This window comes from Populus alba, chromosome 4, assembly GCF_005239225.2.
Source record: "Populus alba chromosome 4, ASM523922v2, whole genome shotgun sequence".
Taxonomy (NCBI): Eukaryota; Viridiplantae; Streptophyta; class Magnoliopsida; order Malpighiales; family Salicaceae; genus Populus; species Populus alba.
The window spans coordinates 11,367,031-11,383,340 of record NC_133287.1 but is presented as its reverse complement, the minus strand read 5'-3'; the positions used below and the strand labels follow the sequence as shown (position 1 = coordinate 11,383,340).

General features: G+C 31.0%; 1 protein-coding gene across 1 annotated transcript; it reads left to right on the top strand.

Moving 5' to 3' along the window:
* Positions 1-3,418: 3,418 nt before the first annotated feature.
* Positions 3,419-7,050, top strand: LOC118055085 (uncharacterized). The gene is given in 8 exon segments (XM_035066883.2): positions 3,419-3,738; positions 3,740-3,781; positions 3,861-3,955; positions 4,599-4,716; positions 4,825-4,943; positions 5,442-5,628; positions 5,767-5,910; positions 6,332-7,050. Coding segments are annotated over 8 exon segments (1,194 nt in total). The 5' UTR covers positions 3,419-3,540; the 3' UTR covers positions 6,623-7,050.
* The last annotated feature ends 9,260 nt before the right edge of the window (positions 7,051-16,310 follow it).

The window sequence follows — 16,310 nt, the reverse complement described above, 5'->3', positions numbered from 1 at the left end:
TCTTAGTTTTTTTATGAAGGTATTATAGATTGCTTATGGATAATCACATATCAATCTTTATATACAATTTTCTTAAAATAATCACCTCATGAGAATAAAATATTTATTTTCTCAATATTTTATTATAAATTATATATATATATATATATATATTTATATTTATTGCTCTCATTTTTTTTTCATACATGTATATAAAAATGATTCATAATTTTTTAATTAAATTTGCTTTCACGGTAGTATAGAGTTTTGTCTTACAAAAAAGAAAAAATCATTAAAAAAAACATGTTTGTGTAAGAATAAAAAGAAATGTGTGAATAAAAAATAGATTTTTTTAATTAAAATGCACTCTTCTCTTTTTTTTTTTTTCTTTTTAGTTCATATCATTATAGTTTTGCCCAACCTTTATTTTCTTATTAGTTTTGCTTTTTATTCAATGAACAATGTTGCCCATAAAAAAAAATTATTATCAAAAAAATTACATGAATCAGAAAAGAAAATTATGATGAAAAAAAATACATTTATCCTTCATAATTTTATTTGTTATTTCTCCTATAAATATCCATTTTTTCATTGTATAATTACATAAAAACAGAGTCCAAGAAAACAAAGTTATTATATTTAAACTTGGTTATGTCCATGATGAAGGTAACAAGATCAACTAATTAACCTGTGTTAATTTAAAATTTTTTTTATTTTAATATTTTTTTAAATCAAATTAATATTGCTTTGAATTTATATTTTAAAATTATTAAATTAAATTTCAACCAAGCTCATCAAGTCATAAATGACAATTATAAATCCACCTACTAAATCATTCCTATTTAATTTAAAACTAGATATAAATTAAAGGATAAATCAACTGATAATAATATTATTTAATAATATTGCCTAAATAATTTAGTGCCAGTAAAGTGGTTGCAATTACCTAGTTAAAAATAATTTTAACTATGAACTATATTAATAAATTTTTTTTAATGATTTAATAACATTTTGGTTCCATAGATGAATTTGTTGGAGCGGGAAGATGTTTAATATATGTTTGAGATTATGATTGTGGTTTTTTTCAAAATGATTTTCATTTAGAAAAATATGCTAATAATATTTTTTTATTTTTTAAAAATTATTTTTGAGATCAGCACATATTAAAATAATTTCAAAATATCAAAAAAATATTAATTTAAAATAAAAAAAATTAATTTTTTTTAAAATGCTTTTAAAATGTATTACCAAACATGGTTTTTTTAAAGGTTGCGGATCCGATTCTCCCCAGGTTTTATTACATCCATTCATCTCTTAATTTAAAATTTAAACAACTAAAAAAATCAGTTTGAATTTAGATCGTTGCAGAGAATTTAATTACAATATCTTAGATTCTAGATATTACTAAATAAGTTATTCGTGTTCATATTCCTGATTATTATATATTTTTTTCATGATTATGATTATTTTTTAGAAGTATTTAAATAATTGAACTATATAAAAAAAAGTTGAAAAGCCGGAAAAGCCTTTTGACATAAGCAAAATGTATTTTTTTTTAAGAGTAATTTAATAATTATACTAAGCAATAAAGATATATAAAAATATTAATTAACCTTATTTTATCTTGTAATGACTAAAATGTCTCATGGAAAAAACCTTCTTGCCCCTAAGTCCAAGTTAAATAAGTTTTCTATACAAAGATAAAATAGTAATTTACATGTTTGATCCACAGTGAAATATAAATGTGTGAACAATAAAAAAAAGAGTGTTCAAATATTGATATTTTTTTTAGTGGAAAATTTTAGCTTTTACTAAATCATTGGCCCGCACTACGTTGTGAGTCAGGTCAATTTTTTCTTGAAAATGAAAAGAATGTTCAAATATTGATATTTTTTTAGTGGAAAATTTTTTAACCATACGGGAGTTAATTTGATGTGACCCGGTTGATTTTGTGACTCCAAAAGTAACCTAGACGATCCATAAAAACATAGTTCGACTAAATCTTTTTCAAGATGATTTTTTTTTAATATTAAAATCATAATGTATTGGATTAACATGGATCAACTAGGTAACTAACATGTCAAATTCGTAATCCGGGTTATGAAACCATGATAATCTTATAAAAAACAAATCAAAACAAATTATAAAACCTAATTTTCAATCAATTCAACATTCAAAGATGAAATTGAAAAAAAAATTAATTAAAAAAATAACATAAAAAAAGTAACCCAAAGTTAATCTATTAAACTTTCAACTCTAGTAATAAAACTGAGATAATACCATAGAAAAAAAATAAAACAAGTTAAGAAGTTTCAATTCCCAATTAGTCCACTATTAAAAAAAAAACTAAAAAAAAAACATAAAAATAATCTAAGTCAATTCGTCAAATCCATGAATCAGGTTATGAGACCGGGATAACTTTATAAAAAAAAATAAAAAAATAACTTGATTTAATCCGAATTAACTTGCCAAATTTGCGATTCTAGTAATGAGATTAAGATAACCCTATAAAAAGTAAATCAAAATAAATTATGAAACTCGTTTCTCAATTGATCTTGTCTGACTCAATGTTAAACGATAAAATTTATAAAAATTTTAATTAAAAACGTAACACAAAAAATAAGCCAAATCGATATGGGTTAACCTGTTAAACATTATTTTCGGGTCATGAAGTCGGGACAACCTCATAAAAATCAAACCAAAATAAATCATGAAGCCTAATATTCAATCAAATACAATATTAAATGATGAAATTGGAAGGAAAAAAAAAGTCAATTAAAAAAAAAAAAAAATTGACTTAACTAGATTAACATGTCAAACCTGCAACTTGGGTTATGATATAAGAACAATTCAATAAAAAGCAAATCCAATGCTGAAAGACATGAGATCGAGATAAACTCTTAAAAAAAATAAATAAATGAATGACCTGATTTAACCAAAGTTAAAATACCAAAACTCGTAATCCTAATATGAAACCATGATATCCTTTCTAGAAAACAAATCAAAACAAATTATGAAATTCAATTTCCAATTATCCAATATTAAATGATAAAATTAGAAAAAAAATAATTCAAAAAAAAATATACAAAAAACAATTCGAGTCAACTCGAGTTAAACTTGTTAAACACTATTTCTGGTTCTTAAGACTGAAATAATATAATAAAAAGAAAAGAAAATAAATAATAAAGTTTTATTTTCAATTAACTCAATATTAATAAATAAAATTAAAAAAAATTAAAACAAAAAACTCTAATTAACCAGATTAATTCATCAAACTCACAATTTATACTATAAAAGTGAAATAACCCAAAAAAAAACAAAGATAAATATTTTTCCAGGGCCACAATGAAAAAAAAATAGCGGGAAATTACTATTCATTACTACAGTAATCCCCTCGTGTATTGTAAATTAATGTTAATAATAATTCGTTTACGTTTGGTTTGGATTGAAGCCACAGATAGTACGGACTATGAATAACTTACTCAAATAGCAAACGAACAAACCACAGATGAGATAAGACCCTCCAAAGCCACCCTCTTCCCTTCCATTTCCATTCCCTCCATGGCTTCTATTTGCAATTCCCTAACACTCCCTCCCAAATTATCTTTCAACCCAAGCCCAATCTGTTCTGCTTCCATCTCCACTTCTCGGAGCCCCAAAACCCGACCCACCACCCCACTCTCTTCCTCCTCCTCAACAAGAAGTGTTAAAGATGACCCCAAATCCCCAGAACCCATCAGCATTGACAATCTACGCCGTTTTTTTTGACCTTAGCATAGGCAGATGGCACGGTTCTTTCCATGTGAGTTTTTCTTTTTTTAAAAAAAATTGGGGTTGACCATGAGTTACTGTGTGTCAATGGGTTATGTTCTTTTTGGCAGCAATTTGATGCAAAAGGAAAATTGATGCAAAAAGTGAGCACAAAGCTTGCAGCAAGCTCTTACGGTGAAGATGAACTCATTAGTCTCATTCAAACGTAAAGCTTCTATCTATTGCTATCCTTTTCTTGTACATTTCTTGCCCTTTTTTCGCTTTTGAAAGTGGGCAGTAAAGATATGATAAAAAAAAAAAAACACTGATACTTTTGTGTTAATTTATTATTTGATTGATAAAAATGGTTATTTTGTTATGAAAGGAGTTTGTCTATCTGATTAGCATTTCTTCTGTGTGATAATTTTTGCTCTTTTTGTGGAGGCAATCTTCAGTTACAGAGTGACTTTACAGTTTGTTCCAGGCTCACTTGGGTGTCCTGTGGAAATTCAGTTTTGATGGTTAACTGTTTTGAGTAATCTATCTGTTTCATGGTTCGTAAGCAACATGCTTGACTTTTTCGAGCATGGGAGGATGCATCTTCTTCCTTGATATCATAGTTCATGCTTAGTTTTTCTACATTTCTATTTGATGTTTCTCTGAATCATCAAATAGATATGTAGAGAAAACTAAGCATGAACTTTGATATCAAGGAATCGTTTATTGAGATAACGAAAATAAAGTAGCGTGCAGTGTGATCCTTTATTCTATTTAAAAAAAAATGCAGACTGCCTGATATTTGTAGTTCATGACTTGTATAGTTGCAAAACTTTTGCTCCTTTGTCGCTTAATTTGGATGTGCTTTGTAGGCTATACATAAAACAATCTCCATCAAGCACCTCAATCTCCAGACATGATGAGGAGCCTGAATGGGCAGAATACAAAATCAAAGAAACCAATATGTTCACTGCAGATAAATATCAACAGGTGAATTCTTCTAACCATTCAAACATTTTGGGTTCATTGATTGTCCTTTTTGCTTGTTCCCTTGGTCTATGTGTTTTCTATTGAATATCCATAATGATTAGTCTGCAGATTGCCTTTTTCCCCAATGAGAGGGCGTTTTCTCTAAGGTACCAGACAGCTGGCATGTTAGAAACTGTGTTAAGGCAAGGGGTGCTGGGTGAAGATGATACTGGAGAAGAATCACCAAAGTTAGTGCTTCTTTCCCATACGGCATTCTTCTCACATCGTTAAGAAATCATTGTACCAGATGGACACAGAAATACAGTTTGATAAATCTACTGATACCCAAGTGAAGGCCCTGAAACCTTCGCTCTTATGCATTGTGCTGTTATTCATAGTTGACACAATACTTAACCGGAACACATCCTGGGCATGAGCTACTAAATCACTGAATCCAGTAGCAGTAAGGCATGCAATGATGACTCATAACTGGTCTTTGCTCTACACCTCTCTGCACAAAACTCGATACAAAAGTTATCCCACCTTTATCTTCACAGTTCGTTGTACTAGTTAGTGGTTATATATGAACTACGTGTCCTTCTCCTAAATGAATTGCTTGGCCTTCTCAGTAGACATGCATTTTTCGTTTCTTTTTAGATCTCAATGTTAACTTGCAATTTACATTATTTACAAGCTTTGTTTCGACTCATTGCATTTTTCATTACATTGTTCTTTGAACCATACAGAAACCTTAAGCTTCCTTCTCGTCGGCCTTCTATTGTTTGTGAGAATTGCCTATATTCACAAGAGAAAGACAGACGAGCAAGAGCCTTTCATATCATGGACCCTAAAGGCATTTTGGAAATGCTTCTTATCTTCCTTGAGGATAGAGGTGATGGGGTGCCTTTTCATCCTTCACTTGAAAGTAACAGTGTAAGTTGTATGACCATTTATGAATGTTCAACAGACAGCGAAGAACTAGTTTTTGCTTAGTCACTGAATTTTTTGTGTTGACAGTACATTAGTTCTGTGTACTTCATGAAATGACTAGGTTTCTTTTATTGATTGCAGGATAGCACAAACAGGATCTTACCATTACTTGGCAAGTGGAAAGGTCATTCTCAAACAAAACGCAGTGGTGTTTATGGAGCAACAATTGCTGAAGCCGATACAATTGCTTTGCTTGAAATGGATGGTAAGGGTCAGCTTATTCAGGTAAAGAGACATACCAAGTTCTTGTCCTTTCATTTCTCTTATTTTTTTACTTGTTTTTTTTTTTCTTTTCTTTTCAAATACTTATGGTTTATGAAAACAAGGAAAATCTGTCTGTCATGTCCTGGAAGAGAAAGAAAATTTGCCTGCAATGTGGTCTTGGCTATTCATCCATTGCTCCAGTCTCTATCTTAGTTTTCTGGGAGGTTTCTTATTTCTGCAGTGGAAAATACCATTAGAATCAAGAACCAACTAGTCAGCTCCTTTAGTTCCCTCCTGTTTTGGGTTTTGGCTGATAGCAACCTTTTTTTTTGTCATATTATTTCAATTTACTGCTTTATATGATTTTGATATTCATTATTATAGGTTCATCAGGGTCATAATCCAAATTCATTTCTTATAAAAATAAAAAAATAAATTTCAGGATATTTCTTCCACATCGGATGGAGGTGATGTTACAACTAATGTGCATTGGACTGGTACCAGATCAGATGACTTGATCACATTTGATGGAGGATACCAAATTACATTATTGCCTGGAGGCATGTACATGGGGTGCCCTTCTGATATTTCTAAGAACGTGGCAGAGTCTAAGTCGTTTCATCTGGAGTTCTGCTGGCTCGAATCACCTGAGAAGAGACAAAGACTGGTTAGAACCTACGATGTAGAAGGCTTGGCTGTCTCATCAACTTATTTTTCCGAAACAAAAATGTGAACGTCCTCCTACTTCATCTTAGAAATACTTTTGGGAGTGATTAATCAACGAAACCCTAGTGATGTATTTAATTAATTTGTAACAGCATATGACCAGGTCACGATTTTGTAAAAAAAAATAAAATTTCAAGTTCAAAGTAAAAACAGAGGCCCTTGGAGGGGGAGCCGATGTGGATATTTTCACATTTGTATTTTGCATATGTCCTGGAAACTCGAAGGAGCGTTGGGATTTCCAATTGTGACAGAAAAGATCAATGCGCAATGCATGTGTTGGTGAGCAGACATTGAGCTGCAGAAATGGTATGCTTTTTGTATGTTCAAAGTAAAAACAGTTGTATGCCATTTGAAATATGTAAACAACTGTAGAGTTTTGTGCTCAAGGATGTTCCAGATATCAAAAGGTTGGTCTTTAAGTGTGCTGGTTGCTCATGTAAGCGTGCTTCTTGTATCATATTTTAATCCCCTTGCATGCAGCTCATGTTTCATCTTATTAAGATTGCCTGTTCTTCCTATCACATTTCACTTCTCTCAGCCTCTTTTTTTGGTTTTGGGTTGAGCCTCAGCTGTACCATGTAATACATGTATTGTATTTCATCCCACAGGAATGACAAAATGTTTAGGGGACAGCGCAAATAGATCTTGACCAAATAAAGAATTCAGAGGAATGAATCATTATCTTTATCTCGACAAGAATTCGAGGAACATTGCCAAAAGGTAGTGGATTGTGTTTCCTACCCTGTTCAATGTTTTTTTTGTTTTCTTCCAGTTAAGCTATGATGCTGACAGTAAATCCTCCAACTTTTTAATATTTTCAATTGAGTCTTGATCATTCATTTCTAACAATTGATCAAATTTATGATATTTTAGCAAAATTCTAATTAATCCTTTTAAGTTTCCCTGAATATATTGCAGTCCTTTTGTTTTGTTTATCTTGTTAAATTGGAATGGACCTTTAGCTCGGCAATAGAATTTTTTACCAGTTTTGTCAATTAAAGAGCATAGACTGTAAATCTAAGGAGTCGTGTCCATGACAATGATAAAAATGGCAACATTGCTGAGGTCCTCCTATGCCTTCAATCCCTATCAAGCAGCCAAGAAATGGTTAATTTAGATGCACAGTTGACAGTGAGAAGAAGATAGCAACTGAAAAGCCAATAAGAGAAGGAAAAGAAACAAGCTGGGGAACAACCAGCATAGCTTTCCTAGGCGATCACGCTATTTTAGTGTGGGGGAAATTAACTTGAAAGCTACTGTTCATCGAACCTTTCATTTGTTTAAGGGTGTGATTCTACTTTCCATTCGTTGCCTACAAAACCCTAATTTGTAATCACATTAGTCAATAGGATGTGCTCTTCTATTGTTGATTTGGATAGTCTTATTTGTTTTTACATTTTAAAAATATTTTTGAAAAAAAAAAATATTTTTTTAAATTAATATATTTTTTTGGTATTTTTAGATCATTTTGATGCGCTGATATTAAAAATAATTTTTAATAAATAAATAAATAAAAATATTATTTTGATGTATTTTTAAGTAAAAAACACTTTAAAAAACAACCACAATCATATTCTTAAAAGCTAGCTACTTACATGTCGGGTAGCTTAAGAAGGTTTATGAAGATGGGATAAACTATCCTTGTACGCTAAAAAAAGAGAAGGGGGCACTTGTAGTATAAATGTGTTTTCAAGTATAATGATTTATTTTTTTAATTGAGAAATAAAAAGATATTGTTTATTTCTAATATAATAGATTAAAAAATAAATGAAATGATAAATAAAAAAAGTAATTAATACTAATTAAATAATAAAACAAGAAGCTAACTTTTCTAGTAAAAGAAAAAGATAGTCCCAAATGTTTGATACCAGCTATCATTTTATTTTACATGTTTCCATTTATTTTATGTTAGAGGTTAATTCTCAATGCAAAAAGTTTTTGTTTTTTATAAATGCGTCATAAAAGTATAACTTATTTATATAAAATACAAGAGGAAACAAATTATATTAGATCACATGTTTTTGAAAATACAATGTCTTTGAAGCATATAAAATTTAAAAATATTTAAAAACATTAATCAATATTTTAAAAAGTATTTAACTAAACAATTTAAACAATAAGAGAAGGGTATTAAGCAATATCTCAATAGAAAAAATATGAAAAAAATGACGTCATGCCAAAGTGCTAGCTAACCATCAAAAAGCTCGAGTACACCTAGACCTGGGTCGCGTGTTTGCTAATTTTTTTGAAAGAATAGACAACACGCTCCATTTCTTTTTATAACCAGGCGAAAGGTCATTTATAGTTGCAAATGACCTATTATCTATTGGACAATTTTTTGATCACCTTTTAGAAAATTGATGTCTAAGTTTTGACATTAAAAACCCATTTTCAACTCGTTTTAACTTGAAAACAACTGAAAAATACAAAAGTTACCTTAATAAACTTGTTTTTAATCCAAAATAACCTAAAATCAAGAATTAAATGAATTAAAAAAAGCTTTAAACCACATCCATCAGCTCATCTCGAGAAGATAAACCTATGACACAAATATTAGCCTTTTTGGTGGCCAAAATGTAACCATTTAATAAATTTCTCTCTCCTCAAAATTCTTCATCAACTTTATCTCTCTTATCTTAACATTTAAAAACTGAAATGTGAAGAAAATAAAGTTTGGCATTGAAACATGAATTGTTAAAATAATAGGAAGCAAATGATAGAAAAACTACAACTTCTAGGAATACACTAAATTTTTCTACAATAAAATAGTTGTTGTTATCCAATTTTTGATCCAATTTCGGATAATTTTTTTGAAAAAAACCAAAAATAGCAAAAAACAACAAAAACCCAAAAAATATGTTTTTTGACATCTTTATGTCACTTGCAGCGTCCTTTTCCTCCATGTTCAATTGTTAACATGCGTTTTAAATCGATGTTGAAGTTACTGCTTTTCAAAAAAAATTCAAAATATTGCTTTTTAAAAAAAATTTCAAAATACAAAAAATTAAGAAAAATCCAAATTTATAAAGGACTAAATATGAAAAGAAAGAAGTTGAAGGACTAATTTGTTTTTTGGGTTACTTGGTCAACAAGTTTATTTAGGACCAAGAAATTAAAAATAACAAACTTTTTTTTACCTATAAATAGCTGCCTAAAACACATAAAAAAGGGGGGGGGTTGATAAAAATTTAGGATATAAATTTTAGAGAAACCAAAAAAATAAAAAATACTCACACATACTCTTTATATACCCACACAACATAAAAACCCTAACCTCTAATAAATTAAACTTAGCCACCACTATTTGATCAAGAAACACCTCATTGGCAACCCCATGTCTTTAATATCACATAGATTTCCACAATATCTTGTCCTTAGTCAGCTAATACCATAATTTCAGACATTTTGTCGTTTGGGTGGACACTTTTAAACATTAAAATATGGAGCTATAAATCTTCAAATCAAGCAAGAGTGGATCTAATCGAAAGGCATGCACCTCCTCTACCAATTCCAGGTGGTCTCAGGTGACGTTGACATCAAAGATGCTTTGACGAGGTCCTAAAAGTGGTTATCCCAGGCAACCTTAACAGGAACACTCGGTTATAGAAAAATGTTCAATTTTTTCATTTGTTTCCACTTAAAATCCTCCAGAAGGATTACATTAAGGGTTTAAAACCTTTCTCTCTGGATATAAAGGCAGAAAACACTCACTTTGATCTCCAAGCAGCCTACAAAACCACCTACACCTAAAACTAACAACTCCATGACAAAACCAGTTATATTTCAGTTTGTTGCAACCCTAAACAACCCATCTAAAAGACCTAAATTTGCTTATAAAAGAAAAGGTCAAAGAAGACTAGAGGAGAGGAGGAACAAAAGAAAAAAACTTGGGAGAAAATAGAGAGAAACAAAGGGAAAGAAAAGAAAAGAAAAAAAGGAAAGAAACTTAAGCTAAGGGGCAAAGGTCCTATTTAGAAAGCTTTCAAAACTTCAGCTCTAATCTAGGAAGGCTTGTAAATAAAAAGAAACTTAGGCTAAGGGGTAAGGGTTTTACCTTGAAAGTGGAGTCCATGAGGCTTACAAGATCCTTCTTTTGTCTTCAATACGAAGTTTTGAATGCCATTATATGCTTTTGATTGCTTTTCTGGCATTCCTTTACATGAAACTTGTGTTTAAAGGATGCTAAAGGTGGCGCCAAATGGGCAGGGGAACTTTCAGTTAATGAAAGGATAACCCCTGCTTCTAAGTAGTTGGTCTTACCATTTGAAGTGAAAATGATCAGATTTTGAAGCTTTTTCTATCAAAATTTGATTGTTGTTTTGAGTTGGTAGCATTTAGGTTTGGAATCAATGTATTTTTTTTTTTAGTTTTGTGTTATTTTGTTGTTTCTTTGGTCATAATTAGGTTCTTCATCAATAATTTGGTCTATGGGGAAAGGACAGACACATTTTAAAGGACAAAAATGGTCTTTCTAGGTGCATTTGACATTTGTTGCTTTTTATGTTTTAAAGGCATATTCATCAATTAAATCTTGCTTTAGGTATAGTTTCAGATCTTGTTTAGTTTATTTAATGGTTAAGAGAGGTCCACCCACCATCTTTGATAAGTAATCTAGGAGTTTTTCACATCAATAATAGGTTTTGATGGATTTAAATCTTAGGATTTTGATTTCAAACCAAAATCCTTTTCGGGCAAAATCGGGTGATTTTTTTAGTCATTAGGAAAAATGAATCCTTAATTCTTGATCTACAGATGATTATAAATAGAAACATCCCCTCTTTTGTTCAAAATCTGCTATGGATTGAAAATCATGTTTTGTGAGGAGACAAAGAACATTTATCTGTTTTGTTTTGATCCATTTTTTTATTGAAATATTTTCGATTTTTTGTATTTTTTCCACTTTTGATTTGTTTTGTTCCTAGTTTCTTTCCTTCGGTTTGTTTTAAGTTAACTTGATCGGGTCAACCCTTACCGAGTCAACCCGGTTGGGTCAACCCAACCTTAAAAAAAAAAAAAAAAAACAAAAATAAAGAAAAAAATAATATAAAAAAACATAAAATCACCTTTCTTTTGTTTCTTTTTTTTAGGATGTTTTTTTTTTATAGGAAAATCCCATTTTAAACCTCAGTTTTTTTTACTCTCAAGAAAACTACAAAAAATAGTTTTTTGTGTTGCATACGACCAAAAGTCTCAAAAATACAAAGAACATCATATTGCATAGTATTCTCATATGAAAATTCAAAATACATATTTGCATGCATTTTAGGATTTAATAATCAGTTTAATAAGTTCATGAGAATTTGGTTAATATTTTAATAAACCATTATTTTTTAATTCATGACAATTAATAGTTAAAAATCCTGGTATAAAACACTAGACTTACATGTGAGGCTGATATTTGAAATATCGGAGCTGACTAGAAAATTCTTAAAGTTATTTTTAATATTTATCAATTTTAATTGGGAGTATTTTTCACCATAATACACAAATTACAAAGAATCTTTTTTTCTAAGAATTTATTTGGGTACACAAATCCATAACAAATTTTTAAACATTTATTCACACGAGTAAATCTCAATCCTAAATTACAGATAGACTATTGACTAGAAAACCATCAAAACCTCTAAACCACATGAAAGCACAAAACAACTTACCTCAGGTAGGGTACGATAGGGGTGTTAATACATTTCCCAGCGACTTTGAACCAAACAACTCGGATTTTCTAGCGACCTTAAACCAAACAACTATGTGGCGACTCCAAACGACCCCCCAACATTGCACGTCCACGTGTGATATAATGGCTACTCCATTGGAAAGGTATTGTATTTTGCTGTATTAGATTAAACTTTGTGTATTTGATGTGATTTATTTGTTTTGATGTGTTTAAATTTTTGTATTTTGACTTATTTTATTTTATTTATACTTTAGCCCATGTGTATATGTTTTCATGCATCATTAGTTTATTTTTGATATTTTGCTTTGAGATAAGAACATGGAAACTTTAGGTTAGGTGGGGAAGTAAAGGCTTACCCTATAACTTTTAGTTAGAGTTTAAGTTCATGAAACCGTCTAACTCTTTGTTGAGTGCTTGGAGTGTTTGTGATTGGTATACAAGTTATCTCACTACTTGTTGAGCCCCTATATTGCCTTCATAAGGGTGATATTTACGACAATGAGAGACTCTTTTTAGAGACCAAGTAGTAAATCGACCATATGTCTCACATAAAAGGATTATAACTAGCCTTTAGGGTGTATACTCCCTATATATTATTTTGTATCAAAGCAAGCCCTTCTTGAAGTATCTTGAATTTAGGACTTATGGGTGACAGAATGGTCGTCACTCAAGAATTTTTTATTGTAGGGTTTGGGCAAGAATCAAAATTGTTGTTTTATCATGCAAGCATTGCGACCATGTGTCACTCCTTAAAAGGCAAGTTCATCATATAAAAACATGCTCATACATTTGACATGCATATATCATTGAAAGGTTGAAACGTAGGCCTCTCACCTAAAATCTACTACACTTGATTGATAAAAAAGATGGAAAAGGAACAAATGGCTCAGATAAAAGCTTATTATCAAAAGGAAATTTAGAGCATCAAAGATGAAGTACTTAGACTCACAAATCTGTTTGAACAAAAGTTAGGTTTCAAGAATGGAAAAAGGAACATTTGCATAACCTCCCATGGAAGCACTGTTAGCCCACATCCCTTACACATCTCAGAACTTAGGGGTAGACTCAGTAAATGAGCAACATTTTGTCCATGTTCCCTCATCCAGCCAACTCAAGCTCAAGTCATTGTGGATCCAACAACAGAAAAACCTTCTGACGATAGGTTTACCAGTCTCATGGACTATGATAAATGAGTTACTCGAGAAGAGAGATGAAAAATAGTTGAAAGGAATAATCTAGTTGACCTTGTTTTAGCATATTAAGTTTGTTTAGTTAAAAAATATTATGGTGTCAAAGGAGTTTAGAGTGTCGGACTTCATCAAGTACACCAAGCTAGAATGCCCGAACACCCATCTCTGATCCACTACAATAAAATGGTTGAAGTGATCCATAATGATAAAATGCTAATCTATTTCTTTTAGGATAGTCTCATAGGATCTGCATTGAGTTGATATATGAGACTGAATAGTAGCGAGATTAATAAGTGAAAGGATTTGGCATACGCCTTCTTGAAGTAGTTAAATTCAATCTGGAAACTTCTCCTAACAGAACTAGCCTGATTTCCAGAGAGAAGGGAAACCAAGTCTGTGAGGACATATGTGTAAACATGGTGAGATCAACACATAGCCAACCTCCACTGATAGAAACAGAAATGGTGATGTTTTTTCACCAACACCTTCCAATCCCCTTATTATGAGCATTTGATAGGAAACTCATCTCAACATTTCTATGAAGTCGTGAGGATTGTTGAAAGAATTGAGCAAGCTATCAAAATGAAAAAAATTGAAGGTCTTACCATGGATTTCAGAACAATAATGAGAGATGAATTAGAAGATGAATCTCAGGTGGGAAACCTTAGTTGCCTGGTCTAATTAGGTCCCGTTGCAGCGTTATCTGCTCAAATATCTTTGCTAAAGATTATCATACCTTTACCACTCGAGTTTGTCTACCAACATCTGTTAAATTCTAGATTTATTTCCCCGACTCCATTAAATCCCATGTAACTATCATTTCCTAGGTTGTATAATCTAGATGAGAGATATGAGTATCATGGTAGGATTCTAAGACATTCAACTAAAAATTACAAAAAATCTCAAATATCAAGTTCGGAAGATGGTGAGCAAGAGGCAAGTTGACTTTATGAAAGATAATATCAACGACCATATTGTTGTTATATCATAACGAGCATAATAAAAATCGATAAGCGATGACAAGACATATATGATTGTTAAAGAAGCTGATTAGGATGTCATATTGTCAATGATTTTGTTATGAAATTTTGTTATTTTGCATTTTATTTTGGGATCACTTCATACCCTTTAACGAAACATGTCTCTTCTTTGTCTCTTTGTTGTTTTAAAGTCGAAGATGTTTAGCATTTTATTTTGACAAAACATTTTGATTGAACCCCAACATGCGAAATTAAGGCTAGTTAATCTTGAAAAATTAAAAGTGTTTTGATTGCAAAAATTACTTAATGTTTGTTAAATGACATGATAAATAATATGGGGTGACCAAATAAATTTTAAGCTCACATACAAAGTTGAACCACACATTATAGAGCTAAGTTTTAGTAGTGTGCATAATAACCTATAATGGATTTAATAGTTATGGACTCAAGAATCATTATTTTTTACACATTCAATTCATTACACTGAACGGGATCACAATTTATTGATTTTAGTTTACCTTTCTTGAAATGAGAAGAAGACCATCTTTGTTTATTCCCTTCACTATTCTTAAAATAAATATCCCTTGCAAATCCTAATTTAAGCCTAATGATTTTTTTTTTTTGAAAAGAAACCTTGACATGAACCACACCCCCACACTAGAGACAAGTGAGAGATTTTTAGTTGAAAATATGAAAACAATGTTTGAATCAATGATAGAAAAGAATGCTAAGAATGAAAGACTAATGATTGAGAAAGTGCTAAAGTGAAAAAAACCTTAGACTAAGGGTATCCAAGAAGACTTTTAGGAAAGCTGTGTGAAAGCTAAAATGTAGAAATCACCTGCACTTAAAGGCGATTCAAGTTTAAAGGGAAGAAAATTCTTATCAAGTTTAGAAGGGCAAAAAAGGTTTTTAATTGAGAAAGGGCGCAACCAATGCTATAAGTCGATGCTAGGGTGAGGGTTAAAAAAAACACATAAGAGAAAAAAAGATACTAAACCATGAACATGTCTTTTGAAAGGAGGAGATGGCAATGAAGAGAGACGCCGTGGTTGCAAGTTTTGATCTTGGAGGAGAGAGGCTATAGCCGTTGTTGATTTAGGAGAGATGGGGCTGTCTATGGCAGAGTTGGTGTTAAGTGTGAGCAGGCAGGCTCTATTCTTTTTCTTTTTTTTTTCTTGTTTTCTTGTTTGTGTTGAGAGCTAACACATCAGAGAATACGTTTCTCTCGTTTTGTGCCACCAAGAGAATCAATTGGGATCAAAATTCAGCCGCACGAGGATCAGTCGCCTCTGCTCAGCCTATAAATCTTAACAAAACAACCGTTTTGTTTTCCCTCTGCTGTGTATCTTCAACGCGTGTTTTTCCTTTCTTTTTTAAAACGCACTGTTTTATTTTATGTGAAACTACTGTTTTCAGCCTTAGGTTTTTTCTTATTAAATTAGGCCCGTCTTCATATAAGTCCCTACATTTCAGTGTCTTTTGCATTTCAGTTCTTAGCCTTTGGATCTTCCTCAATTCGGTCTATTTCATCTCTTTTCCTTAATTTCTTTCAATTTTGTCCCTGATTGAATTACAACGTGCCCTCTGATGTTTTCAATGCTCTCATATCAACCCATAGTTTTTTAATTCTTCAATCTTTAAGCTCTTCAATTCTTTATTTTTAAGCCAAATCGACTTCCAATTTCAATTGTTTTTCTCAATTAAACCCTTAATTAATTTTCTAACTTGGTTATTTGTTCCAAACTCATCTTTAAACTTCAATTTCTTTCAATTTTAGTCAAATTAAACCAATTTAAACTCATTTCTTCAATTTCTTTTCAATTCAATCCTCAATTATAACCTAAAAAA